Source organism: Elephantulus edwardii, unplaced genomic scaffold (genome assembly GCF_000299155.1).
Source record: "Elephantulus edwardii isolate Elephantulus edwardi_28Jun2011 unplaced genomic scaffold, EleEdw1.0 scaffold00026, whole genome shotgun sequence".
In the NCBI taxonomy this organism is placed as follows: Eukaryota; Metazoa; Chordata; class Mammalia; order Macroscelidea; family Macroscelididae; genus Elephantulus; species Elephantulus edwardii.
This window is the reverse complement of record NW_006399776.1, coordinates 1,034,857-1,053,481: the sequence shown is the minus strand read 5'-3', so window position 1 is coordinate 1,053,481 and position 18,625 is coordinate 1,034,857. Positions and strand designations below refer to the sequence as shown.

The 18,625-nt window shown below is 39.4% G+C and overlaps 1 protein-coding gene across 1 annotated transcript; it reads left to right on the top strand.

The window, feature by feature from the left end:
• The first annotated feature begins 2,545 nt into the window (after nt 1-2,545).
• Nucleotides 2,546-18,361, top strand: SPATA5L1 (spermatogenesis associated 5-like 1). The gene is made up of 5 exons (XM_006883194.1): nt 2,546-3,640; nt 5,395-5,580; nt 12,589-12,747; nt 17,630-17,839; nt 18,353-18,361. Exons 1-5 carry the CDS (start codon nt 2,546-2,548, stop codon nt 18,359-18,361), a joined length of 1,659 nt encoding a protein of 552 aa, XP_006883256.1.
• Nucleotides 18,362-18,625: the final 264 nt, after the last annotated feature.

Sequence of the window (18,625 nt, the reverse complement as noted above, 5' to 3'; positions counted from 1 at the left end):
CCATTAGTTGTTCTATGGGAGGAGGATGGACAGTCTTCTTCTGTTTGACTTATAGCTTCTGAAAACCCATGAGAAGGTCAGTTATCAGTTGGTTCTGACTTGATGGCTCATAACAATAACATATTTTGTTACTGGCTTTTGGTTATGCCTCTTGGATCCAACTTATTGAAAAAATACTTCTACATAACTATTCTAAAAAATGAGAAGGAAGTATCTTAGGTTAGCTCCATTAAACTTACACTTCCAAGTAATATCACTGTACTATAGTGATACAGTTTTTTACCAGCCCTTTTACATGACAGTCCTTTATATTTTAAAGACACTTTTCATGTTACTAAGCCTCGTTTCCTCTTTCTAGGAAGCTTCTCAGAACTTAAAATAAAAATTATTTGTAAGATCACTAAAAATAACCTTCAATAAAAGTAGAAGTACAGGAATTGTCAAAGAATAAGTTGAGGTTAGAAGTCTGGGGTTTCCTTTAAAAAGTTGAAAACAGAAATACCCTTTGATCTAGTTATTCCATTGTTAAGTAAATAGCTTAAGAAGAAATTAAGAGCAGAGTCACAAACAGATGTATAAACACATTCAAGTTTATTATAGCATAGTCATAAGAGCAAAGCATTGGAAACAACCCAAGTGTCCATCGGTGAAGGAATGGCTGGAGAAACTATAGTACATTCATATAATGGAATGCTAAGCAATTCAGAGAATGAAGAATTAGTAAAACAGTATATAACATAGATGAATTTGGAGGACATTATACCATATGAAATGAATCCATTATTATATAAGCCTACTGTAATAAAAAGCTAAAGAACCACTTAACACACATAGAGACTTATACTAGTGTGATTATTAACACACATAGAGACTTATACTAGTGTGATTACCAGGGAGGAGAACAGACAGAGTATAAAATTAATTAGTAGGTAATACTTAATAAAATCAGTAAAGGGAAAAACAATATGGAATTAATGGATGATCAGACACTGTGGATATTGTAATTAATGTTATGGTACAAAATGCACATGGATGATTGAAAAACAATACAATTTTAAAAAAAATAATAACTTGATAGGTATTTCACCCACTGCTTTGTTGTTATACACTGTCAAGTAAAAACTGGCTTATAGCTGACCCTCCAGTGGGTTTTCGGAGAGTGTAAATTGCACAGGAGAAGATGGCTCATTTTTTTCCTGAATAGCAGCTGGTGGATTAGAACCACATGCCTTTGTGTTGGCAGTGCAACTATTCTATCACTAGCCCACTAGAGCTCCCTATACTACTTAAGGAATCAGTAGAGAACAGCTTTTAATTCTAGAAATGGCAAAACTGTCATTAAAACGTCTCAAGACCAAAGAAAACAGAAGGAACGGAGACTAATAGATGAAAAGTGGGATTAATAGACCTACTCATTTCAGGAGCTCTTGCTGCTGCTACTTTCTGATTTATTTTAGGGTATTCCAGCGTGGGTGCTGGGGAGGGTACAGTAGAGATAAGTTATTATAGATCCAGACGTAGTTCAGTATCTTCCATTAAGTTTGAAAGAGATGAGACCAACAATGCTTTCCTAGATCCAACAGAAATTTCCATTGAGAAGACACTATATATATAGTCTGCAACTGACCATCTGCACAGCTTTAAAAAAAAAACCAACCAAACACCAAAAAAAAAAACCCAGAAGAAAACTCTCAGTAACATAAGCACGCTTACCTGTAAATTCAGTTTTGTCATCTGACAGTTGCAGTAAAGGTGAGGGAAATGTGAAGATAAAAAACAAAACTTATTTTCTCGACTTTGAGTACTTGCAGTTCTTTTTTGATGACCAAAGTTTATAAGTTCGTAAATATATTCCAGCTGATAGTTAGGAAAGAGTGACTGATTCCCAGTGGAAGAGAAAGGTGGAAGCTGGTGCAAAGAGAATAGCAAGAAACAAAAAAGTAGATAAGAACTCACTCTAAGGCAGGACTTAGTGTTGTCTCCAAGTAATTAAGAAGTTCTTATAGCATTATCCGAGAAACTGGGGTTGGCTGTTCTCAGCATCTTGCCAAAGAACATTCAAAGGACTGAACCGTACCGCAAATACATCAGATGGCCTGGATTTCCTTCCTCTCTCAAAGGTATTTAAGTGCCTTACTGTATTTCTCTTTAGCAGGGCTAGTGCTCTTCTATGTTACCACTTAGCATCGACTTCCCAAACAAGTTGGGACCCTGGTTATTTAAAGCGCTACGACTGTTTTCTTAGCTATCCCAACTCACGTATGGTATTAGCATCAGCACCCAATAATACTCTACCCATGAGGATAGTAAATTTCTTTTTAAAATTGGAAGGTCTCTAGCGGCAAGGAGCAGTGTAGTGCGTACGGTTTCAGCCCAGGAAGAGTTGAATACTGGTGACTCCAGACCAGTAAATCCTACCTGCCAGACAACTTAAACCGGGCCAACCTACTCTGACGCTTGCGCATTATCCACTTCCGGCCGCGAAGCTCGGTGTTTTGATCTTTAGGGCCGGGTGGAAATCTGACCGTTCTTCCCTCCGCGTGCTATGGCTGGGGACTCTTCCTCTTTGTCTGAAGAGCCGCTCTTACAACTGCTACCCTTAGACCCTCGAGACCGGGGTACTCAGCGATGCCGCCTTGGCCCAGCCGCACTCCGTGCCTTGGGTGCGCACTTGGGCTCGGCCGTGAAGATCTCGCTGCCGGATGGCGGCTCCTGCCTCTGCACCGCCTGGCCGAGGAGAGACGGTGCTGATGGCTTTGTGCAGTTGGACCTGCAGTGCGCGAGCCCCGGAGCAGCGGTGGGGGTGCCCAGGTCCCGGAAGACCCTCAGCCTGAGCCGCTTGAGCGTGGTGCCCTGCCCGCCCCTTCGGCGCCTCACAGTGTGGCCAGTGCTGCGGGAGCAGACGGGCGCGCCCAGGGTCTTGAATCAGGACGAGGTGTTGGAGGCAGCGCAAGAGCTGCTGCGGAACCGGCCCGTCTCTCGGGGCCACGTGGTTGCCGCTCCGCCGGGTGCTCCGGGCCCCGTGGCCTCCCTGCACATAGTCAGCGGATCACCCAACGTGGATTCGGCGGGGTTGGTCACCCCTCGCACCTGCATTGTGCTTAGCGGGACCCCACCGTCGGAAGTGGAGCGGCGGCCCGAGGTGCCCCTGGGCGGCCTCTCGGAAGCAGCCGACTCACTGCGGGAGCTCCTCTACCTGCCGCTCCGCTACCCTCGGGCCCTGGCTGCTCTGGGACTAGCCGTGCCCCGCGGAGTGCTGCTGGCCGGCCCCCCTGGAGTCGGGAAGACGCAGCTGGTTCGGGCGGTGGCCCAGGAGGTGGGCGCGGAGCTGCTGGCCGTAAGCGGCCCCGCGCTGCAGGGCGCCCGGCCTGGGGAGACCGAGGAGAACGTGCGGCGGGTGTTCCAGCGCGCGCAGGAGCTGGCCAGCCGCGGGCCCAGCCTCCTCTTCCTGGACGAGGTGGACGCCCTGTGCCCCAAACGGGGCGGCCCGTACCAAGCCCCCGAGAGCCGAGTGGTGGCGCAGGTGTTGACGCTGCTGGACGGCGCCACTGGGGACCGCGAGGTGGTGGTTGTGGGAGCCACCAATCGTCCGGATGCACTAGACCCAGCGCTGCGGAGACCAGGGAGGTTTGACCGAGAGGTGAATGAATGGGCCTGGGACCAGTTAGCCCTTTGCTCCTAGAGCTTGGCCAGCTGGCTGTCCCGGAACATTTCTATTTCAGTTTGAAGTTGGCGTGCGTAGGGGTCTTTGTAATACAAAGAAAGTGTTCTCTGGTCAAATTAAGAGCCAAGACCAGCTTTTTCACAAAATTCAAATTGTCCCTTAGGAATTAGTTTTATTGTATTTATCCTGAAGTTGACTATGTACTTTAAGCCCTAATGTTAACTCTTAATAGAACTAGGTTGACATACATATTTAACTCATATGGATTTGGAATGGGCATTTATATTTGAAGGGTTGGTGTCAAGGTGCCATTGAGTCATACCCTTATGAACAACGGATCTGAACCTTTCCTTATCCTGTACCATCCCAGTATACTTGAGCCTTTTATTACAATCACTGCGTCAGTTCATCCTGTTAGGGTCTTCCTGTCTTTGGCTGACCCTCCAACCTTCCAAGCTTATTTTTAAGTTGTTGGAATAGAGAGGTATTAAGAAAGGCATTAATACCTTTTTTAGGGCATCCTGTTCCACAATTAAAACACCTACAATTGCTCCCTGAGTTGCTTGGAAATTTAAATATTTGAAGTTGTCTTTTAAAATTTTTATCTTGATGATACTTACCTAGCAGGGGATATACGATGATCACGAAGGTGGTTTTCCCAGGGCAAGGCTTATGCATTGCACTCTCGATGTGCTAACTCCTGAGGTGTTCCCAAATGTGGGAAACTTAACTGCATAATTTATGGTAGTGCAGGACTGCATGCCCGCTTTCCCCTGCTTAAAAAAAAAGAGCTTTAGTCTTGGATTGATTACTGATATCTAGTAAATAGATTGTGCTTAATTTATATTTAAACATTGTAGAATTTTCAACAAACCAACCATAATTGCATCCTTTTGGCATAATCTGTCAAGGACTTAAGTGAATTTCTTGTACCTGAATAAACAGTATAATGCCAGGCATCTGTTCTTTTGTGTATCACAGAGTCAGAGGAGATTGCTCATCTTTTTCCCCTCAGAGGTGAATTCAAACCATGTGCCTTTAGGATTGCAGCACAGCTTCTTACCATTGGACCATCAGAGCTTCCGAGGACAGGGATGGAGTATATCTGGTTTGCTGTTCTAGCCATATCTCTGCCTCCTAGAATGTGGGTAGTTGTTATTAGGTACTTTGTCAGTTCATCTCAGTGATCTTAGTACAGCACAGTGGAACACTGCCAGGTAGTCACTGCTGTGATGGAGCCCATGTGTCACTTCATCTCCTTCAGGGTCTTCCTGTCTTTTGCTGATTCTGTCAGTGGGATAAGGAGCTCTGTGGGTGGCCTAGTGGTTAGAGTTATACTACCAACCCTAGAAGGCAGGTTCAAATCCACCATCTGGAGAAAAGATGGGCAATCTCCTCCTGTGCAAATTGCAGCCTCTTGGGGGAGGGTCAGCTTTGAGTTGATTTTTACTTAAATGGCAATGAGTTGACCCAGTGTGATAGGTTTGCAAAAGTAAAATTAAATTTAAGTTCTATGTATCATTTTTGTTGTGTGCCTTTCTAGCCACTATTAGTCCTCTAGAAATTCAGCATGTGAATTCCTAACTTTATATGCTCAGAATCTGAGATACACTTCAGAGTGCATAGTACTAGTTATAAAAGAATTCATTAAATTATTGCACATATTTGTGAAGATGAAAATGTAACTTTTAAAACTGTATCACTAATTTTTCTCTTTCCTTTGCAAATAGGTTGTTATTGGGACTCCCACACTTAAACAAAGAAAGGCAATTCTGCAAGTGATTACCTCAAAGATGCCTGTCTCCAGGCTTGTTGATTTGGGGCTCCTTGCAGAAATGACAGTTGGCTATGTTGGTGCAGACTTGACAGCACTCTGTAGAGAGGCAGCCCTGCACGCTATGCTTCGCAGTGAAGAGGTAAGTATTGGGTTATGATCATCTACCTAAGTTAGTCACCATGAATTAGAATTGACTTGTGGTTAACTGCTTTGGTTTTTTGTTTACCCATGTTAATATTTTAATAATGTAACTGATTTGGGGGTCCAAAAAACAATAAATAATACGTTCTTTGGAACCTTGATGGCCTTCATGGCTGTTTCTGTTTATTTATATATATATATATATATACACATACATACATACATATATATATATATTTACATCTCAACTCCATATAAATAATATATAATTGAAGGTGGGAATAAGAGACTGAGTCCACCAAGTCTACTTAGTGAATATTTCCCATATCCCTTTGGTAACATCCTAGCTTGTTGTTAGGAGGGACTAGTCTTTGTCATGCTTGGAAAGGTAGAGGGTCAGTGAAGGAGGAAAACACTCAATGAGATGGTGTGACACAGTGACTACAATGGTGGGCTTGAATATGCCAGAGATGGTCAGGATGGCACAGGATGGGGCATGGTTCAAATCCATTGTTCACAGAGTTGCTATGAGCCAGAGTTGATGTGATGGCACTTAACAATAATGCAGCAAGAATAGTGTTGATAGAAGAACACAGTAGCAACAAGAGTAGGCTTAAGGATAGTGGACTATGTGAGGATGGCATAGGACTGGGCAAGGTTTTGATCTGTTGTACATAGGGTCACTGTGAGTTGGTATTGACTTGATAGCACCTAACAACAACCATGTTGAAATTAACAATCTCAAAAACAGTCAGGGGAAAGTCAGTGACCCTAAAAGAAGCTTTTTTTTTTTAATTTTGCAAAAATTTCAGGCATAGAGAAAAGTTGCAAGAAATTTGAAAAAGAATTTCTGTATACCCTTCACTCAAATTCTTTAAATGTTAACAATTTGGTACATTGACTTTGTTATTCTATTTTTTTAAATATGTATGGGCATATGAAGATATTTTCTAAACATTTGCAAATATGCTACAGCCAGGATGCCTCTTTTTCCTTGAAAACATAACATATATTTCCTAAAAATAAGGACTTATTATGCAACTATAAGACAATGATAAAATGAGGGAATTAACACTGATACTAATCTATGTAGACCTTAAAGGAGCCCTAGTGGCATAGTGTGTTATGTGGTAGACAGTTAACTGAAAGCCAGGCTGGACAATTTTACTAGCCCCTCTGCTGCACTCTCAAGAAAGATGAGTTAAGATTTAAAGGCTGGGAAACCCCATGTTGTCATGAATTAGAATCCACCTGATGGCAGTGGACTTGGTGTCTGATAATATGCATTTACTATATAAAATTTTTTTCAAAAAAGAAAAAATTATTTTTCTTGTCCAGAATTACGTGTTGCACTTAATAGACATTATTTTTGGCTTCTTAAATCTAGAGCCATTCTTTAGTCTTTTCTTTCACAATATAATCCATTGGTCACTTAGTATGTAGGATTTTCTTCAGTTTGAATTGACTGATATTTCCTCATAATACTATTAATGTTTATATTTTTTGCAAGAATATCACAGAAGTGATCCTGTTTTCTTCTCATTATAACTGTCAGGTTATCACATTAATTTCTTTGTCCTGTTCTGGTGAAATTAATTTTGATCACTTGGACTTCTCAAGATAATTCTCATTTTCCTTGTTATTTTTGAGGGGTAGGGTGGGCAAGTCCCATGTCTTTCCTAACCCAGAAGAAGATCACATATCTGGAGTTTTTCTTTGAATTGTCTTTGACATTCACGTCTTTAAAACGTGACTACTATACAGATTTAGAGCCTCAGAAATTAGTGGAGGGTTGCTATGAGTTGGACTTGGCTGCCCAGGAGTGAGTTTGGTTTTTGGTTTTTCTTTAAAAATATTTATGGTATTGGCTCTCTTCCTCCCCAGTATATCCCAGAAGTATTGTTGTTAGGTGTTGTTGAGTTGACGATGACTCATAGCCACCCTATGAATGTCATGCTATCCTGCATCCTCCTCAAGATTTCAGTCTTGCTCAAACCCATTTAATCACTGTATCAGTCTGTCTTGTTGAGAATCTTCAAAAAGAAGTATTAAGACAATTATAATATTAAGATAGTACTAAGTCCATCTAGTAATATTATTTTCTTTAATAAACTCCAGTCTACTGATTATTACTTTGTGTATAATTAGTAGTTTTAAATTCGTAAACCTCATTGTTGTTATGTACCATCTAGTCAGAACCAACTCATCATGGCTGGGCCTCCATCACGTTTTCAGGAGCTGTAAATTTTACAGGAGGAGATTGCCCTTTTTTTCTCCCATGGAGCAACTAGTGGATTCAAACAGCATGTTGTTGAGTTACCGGCACAACTCCTTACCCCTAAGCCATCAGAGCTCCCTAAATCTCATTGGGTATGGGGAGAGGGGGAATAATTTCAGCAGGCTAAGTTTACTTTCTGGGCAAAGTTTACTCTCAATTGTAATTTTAAAATTGCCCTCTGATCTCATCATTTTAAAAATCCAATCTTGAATTTATTTAGACTTTCGTCGAGTTGGAATGGACTCATAGCTGAACTTCCAATTTATTTTCAGAGGCTGTAAATCGCCCCTGAGGAAAGTGCACATCTTTCTCCAGTGAAGCTGCTGGCTGGTAGATGGAACTGCTTGCCTTTGGGTAAATTTACCACTAAGCCACTGGAGACCACCAACTAGAAAGGGTAACTTGGCCTAAATTTTGAAAACCTTTTATTGTAGATATTTTGTATCCTTCCTCAGTTTCTTTTTCTTTTCATTTGTACACTGAAGGTGAGGAGGAACCATAGTGATGTCTAACTTCGTTTTCCAGGAACAGAACCAAAACTGCTTGAAATTTTAAATACCCCACGTTAAAGGTGGGGAGGAAAGAATACTTGGAGCTGAGAAAGCAGATTTACTTGTAGAATTCCTTCTGCTTTGAAGTTCCAGGTTTGACCCTTGTGCCTTAGGGAGTGGAGGGCCAGTCAGCCACTGCCATTTTAGGATGGCACCCACTGCCACTCCAAGAGGGGCCTGTCCTGGGGAGGTTCCCACAGGTGATGGCTGAGCTCAGGAGGGAAGAAAGGACAGAGGCACCAGGGAATGTAGTGACTCAGTCTTTTTCTTCCTTCCCATGTCAAGCATTCGAGGGGCTCCTGCCTCTATTTATGCCAGGGATACAGTAAACTTGTTAACTTTTTAATGAAGTGTTTCTATTAAAGGGTTAACAATCTAATTTCACACACACACATTGTTTATGCCTACAGAGAGGCAAGAGTTTGTTTGCTTGAAAGGTTGTTGTGAGAATCAAGTGATCTTGACCTATAGAGGTTTTCAAATACTGATATAATGTTTAGGTACCCAAAATCTAATAGTACCAGCCAAAATTTTTTTTAAAAATCCATACCTATTCTTATTATGACAGTGTATATGTGAGAGAGAGAGAAAAAAGAGAAATTTAGAATAAAGGATATAAGCGTTTTTTAAAATGTCACCTCTGGTGGTGTAGTGTGTAACGTGTTGATCACTAACTGAATGGTGGGCAGTTTAAAGCTATCAGCAACTCCATGGGAGAAAGAACCTTCCATAAAGAGACACGGCCTTGGAAACCTTCCCAGGGAGGTAACTATGGAATGGTCTCCACAGCAGTGGGTCTGGGTTTTGGAGATTACAGTCATTAACATTTTTGGAAGCACTGTTCAGGTTAGCTCTATACATATGTAATCATTTGTATATCTTACATAAATGGGATAAAATATTTCTTTACTAAAAATAAGAATTTATGGAAAACTAGATTACTTGGATGCTTTCAGGACCTTCATTTGCTTACACGGCACTATGTAAAAGAAATAATTGCAAACACCTATTAATAATCAGAACATTGAGAATATAAAGTATTAATCTAGGACTGGAAGATAAAAAGTTGAAATGGAACACATAAAGATCAGTGTCCTAGGCAGTACCAAGCTGAAATGGATTGGTGATAGTCATTTTATATTGGATAACTACTAAGCTGGGAATGACAAATTGAAGGAAATGACAGTTAATTTATTGTCAAAAGAACATTTTGAGATCATTCGTGAAGTATAATGCTACCTGTGATAAGATAATAGCCCTACAGCTCCAAGGAAGACCAGCCGATGTGGTTCAAGTATATGTGTCGACCCCTGATGCCAGATATGTTACCACTGCTCATCGATCAACTTGACAGCACCTGACAACAATAACAACAGCAGTGCCAAAGCTGAAGAAATTTACTTCTGCAATCTGAAATTGACTGAACGTGCAGTTAAGATGCATTGAAAATGACTGGTATTTGGAATGAAAAGCTTAGAAACGAAAAGATCTGTGATTGAATATGGATTGGTACAGTAGCTGCACAAGTGGGCTCAGACATAGTAGTGATTATGAGGTCAGGATGGGGCGGATTTCATTCTATTATACAGCAACATCTAACAACAGATCTTCAATACATACAAGTAGAAATAAGGAATTTTAAACTGTAACTAGAATTTTATTTTACCCGCATGGCCAGTGAGCGAAATTGCAAAAAGTCTCAAAAAGACAGTATCTTAGAACAAGGATATAATTTCTAAGTATAACATAAAACCTAAGAGCCAAAATGAAATGATCTGTTAATCCAGCCATTTTGGAATGGCAGAATAGTACTAGTAAGAAAAGTCAAATCATGAGACAGATTTAAAAAAATGTATTAGTCCCATGCAAGAGGCCAATTTCCTTGATCTAGAAAGAACTGCAAATCAAAAGGGAAGGACTAGCAACCTAATACAAAGTTAAGTCACAAGATGTGAATATTATGACACCAGTGTGAAAAGCCTTAAAAAAGCCTTTTAAAATGTTTTCTTTTTTTTTTTTAAAAAAAACCAACCTTTTTCTAAAACCAAGTATAATCAGTCATTCAGAAAATTTCACATTGATATATTAACTAATGCATAGTTCACATTCTGATTTTTGATAATTGTTCAAGAGCTCCTTTTTATTATTTTCTATTATTATTTTTTATTATTTTCTCCTCTTGATGTTATTATGTATATTTGAGTTGGAATTGACCATAAGTCCAGCTGATTTTCAGAGGCTATAAATCCATGAGAGGAGAGTGCCCGTTTTTCTCCCCAAGGTGCAGTGGATGGATTTGAAGCACCTGTGGTTGGCAGCACACCTCCTTATCCACTAGGCCACAAGAGCTCCCTCCTATCAATCTAGAATCTAGTACAGGATAATTTAGTGCATATAGGTCTATTTCTTTTAATCTTGAACACTTTCTGGCTTCCTTTTTGGATGGTTGCTGATATATTTGATACTATTATATTGCCATCAAGTTGACTACAACTCCTAGCAACTAGGAACAACAAATTAGAAATCTGTCCTCTCTTGGGCCGTCTTATCAACTCTGATAAACTTGAGACCATGTTATTGTCACTATGTCAGTCCATCTCATTGAGGGTTCCCCCTCTTTTGCTGATCCTCTACCTTTCCAAGCATTGTGTCTTTTTCCAAGGAACTGTTGTTGTTATGTACTGTGGAGTCAGAACTGAGTCATAGTTGAGCTTCCAGCAAGTTTTTAGAAGCAGTAAATTGCACGGAAGGAGATTGCCCATCTTGCTACAGCATAACAACTGTTGGGTTTGAATCATGTTCCTTTGAATTTGCAACTAAGTCCTTACTATTAAACCACCAGAGCTCCTTTTCAAGGGATAGTCCTTCCTGACTATATGCCAGATATGTGAGGAGCTTCACCATCCTTGCCTCGAAGCACCCTGCCTGCACTTTTTCCAAGACATATTTGTTCTTTTAGCAGTCCATGGGGTAAGAATACAGATAGTTATTTTTTAGAATGTTCCTCAACTTAGGTTTGTCTGATACTTCCTCCTGGTCAGATTCAGGTAATGCGTTCCTGATAGGAATACTTTGACAGTGATAGTGTGTCCTTAGGCTATCACATGAGAGGCATGAAATTCCCTAACTACTTTTCATTGATAATGTTAATTTTTATTTACTTGTCAAGTTATTATCCAGTTTTTCCACAGGATAACTACAGGTTTTTTCCCTTTGCAACTAATATTTAGCAGTCTGTGGGAAAACACTTGCAGAGCATGCAAATATCTTACATTCTAATAAAAACTTTTCCTTCCCCCACATGTAACATCCCTTGATGATTCTTGCTCAAAAGCAATCTTTATTATGATTGCATAAAGCCAATTTTCTGACTGGGCTTGAGGGTGTCAGATTGTGAGATGGCACAGGATAGGACAGGGTTCAGAACTGTTCATAGGGTTGCTATGAATCGTATTTGACCCAATTGCAACTAACAACAACAACAAGAAGTCACTCCCTCTAGCTCACTTACTTAATTGAAATGAATAGACACAATATACTGTTTTCTCCTGTCAGGATAGCAGAAATGTAAAACTTTGGTCATATCTAGGACAGGAAAGATGTTATTGGACTAAAATATCTTTGAGTACATTTTGTAATAGCTATCAAAATTCTGGATGTGTGTATACTACAAGCCATTAATTCTACTTCTAGGAAATTATTAATGAAAATATTTTAATATATATGGAAGGACTTTCAGTTGCAACTTAATAAGGAAAGACTTCATCAGAAGAATGTCGTCAATAGATAATACACTTAAAGAATAGGATCTTATGTGATTGTCAAAAAGCATGAGAACTAGATGAGTTGCCATGAAAAACTGTCTTAAATAAATGGCATAAGAAAAGTGCCCATTATAAATACAATGTGGTTCCATTTGTTTATCCTTTTAAAAGGATAAATACATACTGATGTTGTAAAATGTTTTAGAAGTATACATAAGAAACTGTTGACATCCTTTGGAAATGAAGATGGGAGGGAAACTTTCTCTTTTTTGGACAGTGTATGTGTATTTCCTTAATAACAGATTTGAAAATGCAAAAGAGAGTTTTCAAGAAAGTCATTGTGCCAAAGTACTACAAAAATGGCTTACTTCTTTTTTTGGTTTTATTTGGCCTTTTTGTTTACATGTTTTTAGAATCAGTACAACTCTGTGATTGATGAAACAGACTTCCTTGAAGCTTTTAAAAAGATTCAACCTTCATCATTTCGAAGTGCCATTGGATTGATAGATATTAAGCCTGTTGACTGGGAGCAGATTGGTGGCCTTGATGATGTAAAATTGAAGCTAAAACAGGTATGTTCATTTAAGTCAGCAGAATATTACAGTTTAGGTGCAGTACATTTATGATGAAAAAAAAATTCCATAAAAATGACTTTCGGCCTTGAATGCTGATGAAATCTAGTATCAGAGTCAAATGATTACCTTTTGGTCCTTGTTTAACTTGATTTCTGTGGGCATCAAATACTGTTTTTATACTTTCTCCCTCATTTTCTGACTGCTTGTTTTTTGTTTTAAAGAATTTATAATCAAAACAGGAGACAACAAACTTTGTAATGGATTGTTGTTTTTAAGTGCCATTGAGTTGTAGACAACTCATAGCCACCCTATGAACCAAAGTCTTGAACACAAAAAACTTTCATCTTTTCTCTTAAGTTCATAGAGTTTCTGGAGGCAAGTTATTTTGGACGTGGATGCCACTTCTGCTTCCAAGCCTGTTTTAATTTGGAAACCCCACCAAACATTGTCCATCATGGGTAACCATTATGGCATTTGACACGTCAATGTCACAGTTGTTTACCCTCACAGCAACCACAGATGCCTCTGTACAGCAAATTGCCAGATCAGTGCTACACTGCTTAGAAGAATGTTTGACTGAAAACAAATAAAACCAAAATGCCTTTTTAAATACCAGGCCAAATCCAATCATCTCACACCCAGTTTTGAGCAACAACCACACCCAAGTCTCAGCAAAACCCAGGAAACACAGCAGAATCTAGCTGCTCACTCATCTTCCCAGACTGGCAACCAAATGCCTTTTTAAATATGAAGAATGGCCCAAATAGTATACATTATTTTAGTCTTTCAGGCTCTGTGGTCTTTGTCACAGCTACCCAGTTCTGATGTTGTAGCATAAAAGCAGCTGTAGACAGCACAGTGAGTAAGAATGCCTGTGTTCTAGTAACTTTTATAGTTTCAGGTAGTTTTTACATGTTACAAGAGTTTTTGCCAATAATTTAAAAATGTAAAAACTATTCTTTATGGGTTTGCTGTTGTTGTGTACCATTGAATTGAAATTTAACTCATAGCTGACCCTCCAGCACGTTTTCAGAAGCAGTAGATTGCCCATCATTCTCCTATGGAGCAGCTGGTGGATTCGAATTGTGTGTCTTTCTCACTAACTCAATAGGCCTCGAGAGCGTTCTTTATGGATGATATGGTAGAAATATAGAAGTGGTGGGCTTTAGCTTACCTATCCTTCTGATCTAAAAGAAAGTGGACACAATAAATATTGGTCAAAGCATAAAATTATAATTATAGGTTCAAATCCACCAGATGCTTTGCTGGAGAGGGAGGAACAATCTCCTCCTGTACCAGTCAAATCTGATTTGACTGTACGCACACGCGCGCACACACACACACACACACACACACACACACACACAAATACACAAATAATAATAATTAAAAAAAATTATAATTATCAACCACTCTAACTCAGGTGGCTAATTGATTTTATTTCTTACAGTGGCTGTTGAGGAACCTATGTTAATGCCATTGAGTCATTTCTGACTTATGTTATTGTTGTTATGTGCTATCAAGTTGACTGTGACTCATAGTGACCCAATGAACAGTGACTCGGAACCCTGTCCTGTCCTTTGCTATCTTCAACATGTCTGGCATACTTGAGCCCATTGTGAAAGTAACTGTTGTGACTTTTCAGTCTTGTTGAGGGTCTTCCTCTTTCATGCTGATCCCTCTACCTTTCTGAGCATGATGTCCTTCTTTAAGGACAGGTCTTTCCTAATATTATGCCCGGACTATGTGAGGTGAAGTTTCACCATCTTTACCTGCAAAGAGCGCCCTAGTTTCACTTTCTCCAAGACAGACCTACTTGCTCTTAGCTGTCCATAGGATATTCAGTACTCTTCTTCAAAACTATAACTCAAAGGCATGGATTCTTCTGTCATCCATAGTCATTGTTTAATTTTCAGATGTGTAACAAGCACTTGAGAAGACTATAGCTTAGATCAGATGCACCTTGGTATTTATACTGACATTATTGTCCTAGTACTCTGAAGAGATCCCTGACAGCAGATTTTCCCAGTGGGATCCGTCTTTTGATTTCTTGACTGCTGGTACCAAGGATGTTGATTGTGGAGCCAAACAAGATGAAACAGTTGACAACTTCACTTTTTTCCCCATCTATCATGAGGTTGCCTATTGGCTTGGTAGTGAGGATTTTTTATAATCTTGGTATTGAGATTTAATGCATATTGAAAGCTGCACTCCTTGATCTTCTGCAGCAAGTACTTCAAGTCCTTCTCACTTTTAGTGAGGAAAGTCATGTCATCTGCGTAAAGCAGGTTGTTGATGCGCCTTCCTCTGATCCTCATGCCATCCTAATCTTAATAAAGCACAGATTCTCAAATGATTTGTTCAGCCTACAGAATACAAGCCTGTATTAAAGAGTAGAATACTTTTCCCACAGCTGTGAATTTTTATAGATGCTTACTGCTTCATCTTTCTCTTTTGGAGTCACTGAGGGATTCAAACTGCTGATCTTTAGATTTACCATCCATATCCTCTTATCAATATTATAGTATGAGAAATGGATTTTGCCAGTTTACCTACATGTGATCCTACCCTAACTACACACGGAGAAGACTGATCTATAAGTGTCAACTATAATTACTTTATCCTAACCAAGAGTTAACACTGTTAATACTGGAATATTTGTGTCTATGGATGAGAATATTTATAACAAAACTTCTTTTTAATTGTGATTTGAGTCAAAGTTTACAAATAAAATTGGGTTTTGGTTCACTCATTCATACATTTTTTTAATAACATTAATTACAATATCCACAATGTAGTCTTACTTTTTCCACTTTTTCCTTTTAGTTCTCGTTTCCACTAATCCTTCTGCTTTAGACCTTGCTGCCCTCAGGGCATTATTCTTGGGAAAATGCTGCTCTTTTGACCTTACATGATTGTTTATTATAAGGCTTCCTGGTGTTATAGATCACTTTATAGACCTATCTGTTGTAATATTACTTCTTTAAATGTGTTGCCTGCTTTAATCCTCACAAAGGAGAGGATTTGACTGTACCCTTCCTTAGCTTTGAAAAATTGAACTTTTCTAGCTTTCTGAGCATTTCTTTTCTCTTTTAAATGTTAGTGTTCTAAGCAACCAAAAGTCTTGTAGTCTGTGAGTTCATGATCTTTCTGATGTCCAAGACTGTAGCTAGCCTTCAATGTTGTTGATTTTTTTTTTTTTAATGTTGTTGATTAAAAAAAATCAGGTATCTAATCATCCTCATAACCACTACTTAGCTGCTTACCTGCTGGGTGACTCCACTTATCCCAGACAGCGTCAGCCAATCAACTCCATCCCATACCTGAATACATTAGTAAAAAAGCCAGCCTCATTGTCCCCTATGTCATAGCCTGCCTTCTAAATTCATTGGGTCTTATATATGCACATAACTTCTTCTCTAAATATAAAACCTAGTTCTACATAAAATGCACTTCCATTTAATATATCCATTTTTTTCTTCTCTACAATATCCCTGTACCTATGACATTTCCCGCTTTATTGTTTTTGTTTATAGTAGTCTTAAACATTTCCAGAGACTTGTAACGACTTCTCTCCTAGACTAATTTCCTTTTGACCTGTACTCCAAGATGTTAGCTAAAGCATTCAGGACACACTGTGATCTGACTACTCTTCTTGAGGGTCACTACTTAGGGCTTCCCTCATCCCTCTCCTCTGTTTTAACTTGCTGTTTTAGCGATGGATCAAATAGTCTGATACTTCACTGTAAGGATTATACTTTCCCTTGGTATGCCATTTTCAGGCCCGATAGTTAGCTGATAAGCCTGTCTCACCAACTGAAATGTAAGTACTCTAAGTACAGGAGTATCCCTTTTTCTTAGAAAGCTTGTATGCCAGTAATTTAGAAACATGCTTTTGCATTATACTGAGTGGGGCCAATCTCACTTCTATCACCTTCTATCAGTAACCAGTCTAGTTGTTGACAGGTTGATTACAACTCATGTGTGTCAGAATAGAACTGTGTTTCATACAGTTTTCAGTGACTAATTTTTCAGAAGTAGATTGCCAGGCCTTTCTTCCACAGCCCCAATGAGTGAATTCAAACCTCTCACCTGGTTGGTAGACATGTATATTAACTAGTTATACTTCCCAGAGACCACTAACAATAGATCCTAGGTAAGTCACTTCTAATAAAACCTCAGAGGTCCTGAGGACTCACTCACTTTTAGTCAGTATTTTTTGAGTGCCTTCTAGGTGAAAGTGTTATTCTAGGTGCTGGCGTATGGAGGTAACCTTTACTTATGTTCTGGCAAGAGCAGAATGACAAACGCAACATAGAAAAAGAATGATTTCAAATAGCAAATGAATACATTATCTCAAAGTAAAGAATGAGCCACAGCATATGACTATTAGGAGAAGGCTCTGCCTATTAAACTAGTGGAGAGACCTCTTCATGGAGGTTTCCTCAAGTAGAGCTGAGATCTGAATATTGAAGAAATAACCACACAAAGACCGTGTGGGAGAAGTGTTCCCAACAGAGACAATAGCAAGTGTAAAGACCCTCAGAAGGGAACAAACGGGGTTATTTGTGAAGTAAAGAGGCCAGTATGCATGGGCCTGGTGGACAGGGATTGGGTTATGTAAGGCTTTATAGACCATGTTAAGTATTTGGATTTTATTCCAATTCTTATGGGAAGCCATTGAAGATGTTTAAACAGGACCTAATATGATCTGACTTGGGCTGTATGTAAATTGCCTCCTGCTTTGCAAAGAACTGACTGTGTGCTCAATTCTTAACAGGTATCTGAGAATTGCTTAATGAATGGATATATGTGAGTTATCTTAACGTTTTATTATTATACTAAAATAACAGACTATTTTCTCTGTGTGTCTTTGCAGAGTGTTGAATGGCCTCTGAAATTTCCCCAAGAATTTGTCAGGATGGGTCTCACACAGCCAAAGGGGGTGCTCCTGTATGGCCCTCCGGGGTGTGCTAAAACAACCCTCGTGAGGGCTCTGGCCACAAGCTGCCACTGCTCTTTCGTGTCAGTGAGCGGAGCTGATCTCTTCTCACCTTTTGTTGGAGATTCAGAAAAAGTGTTGTCTGAGGTTGGTTGGTTTTTCCTTATGGTTAAGTTTACGTTTGAATTTTTATTTCCTATATCATGGACAAATATTATTTTGAAATAGTACTTAGGGTTTTTTTCCTGATTACAAAAGATTTCTGTATGTTTGTAGAAAGTATATTGTTGCTGTTATGTGCATGGAGTTGAAACTGACTCTCCTGCAGAGGTTATAAATTGCATAGGAGGAGATTGCCCATCTTTTGCGTGTGGAACAACAGCTGGTGGATTTGAATTGCATACCTATAGATTGGCAGCACGATTTCTTAACACTAAACCACCAGAGCTCCCCTGTAGAAAGCATAGGCAAGCATAAATAAGACATCAATACTCCATAATCCCTCCACCAAGCTTATGTCCCTCCTCCAATGAAACCCACTGTTGTTGAGTCTATTCCAACTCAAAGCAAATCTAAAAGACACAGTATTAATAGAACTCCCTCATAAGGTTTCCAAATCTCTAATTATTATAGATGTTTTGCTACATCTTTTGCTCACAGAGCAGCTGATGAGTTCAAGCTGCCAACCTTTTGGTATCAGCTAAGTGATTTGCCTACTGCACCACCAGAGCTCCCTGTAATCCTTCTACTCACTGTTAAAGATAACACTTTGGTGAATTTTTTTTCTATATTTTATTAATTTTCATAAACATTTACAGAGATTTTGGGTTTCCATTCATTCCTTGTTGCACTATTCTCTCTACCCTCCTCCCAGTTTGTTCTTGTCCAAATGCCACAGTGCTTGTCAAAGCCAGTTCTGATTAATCTTCTTTG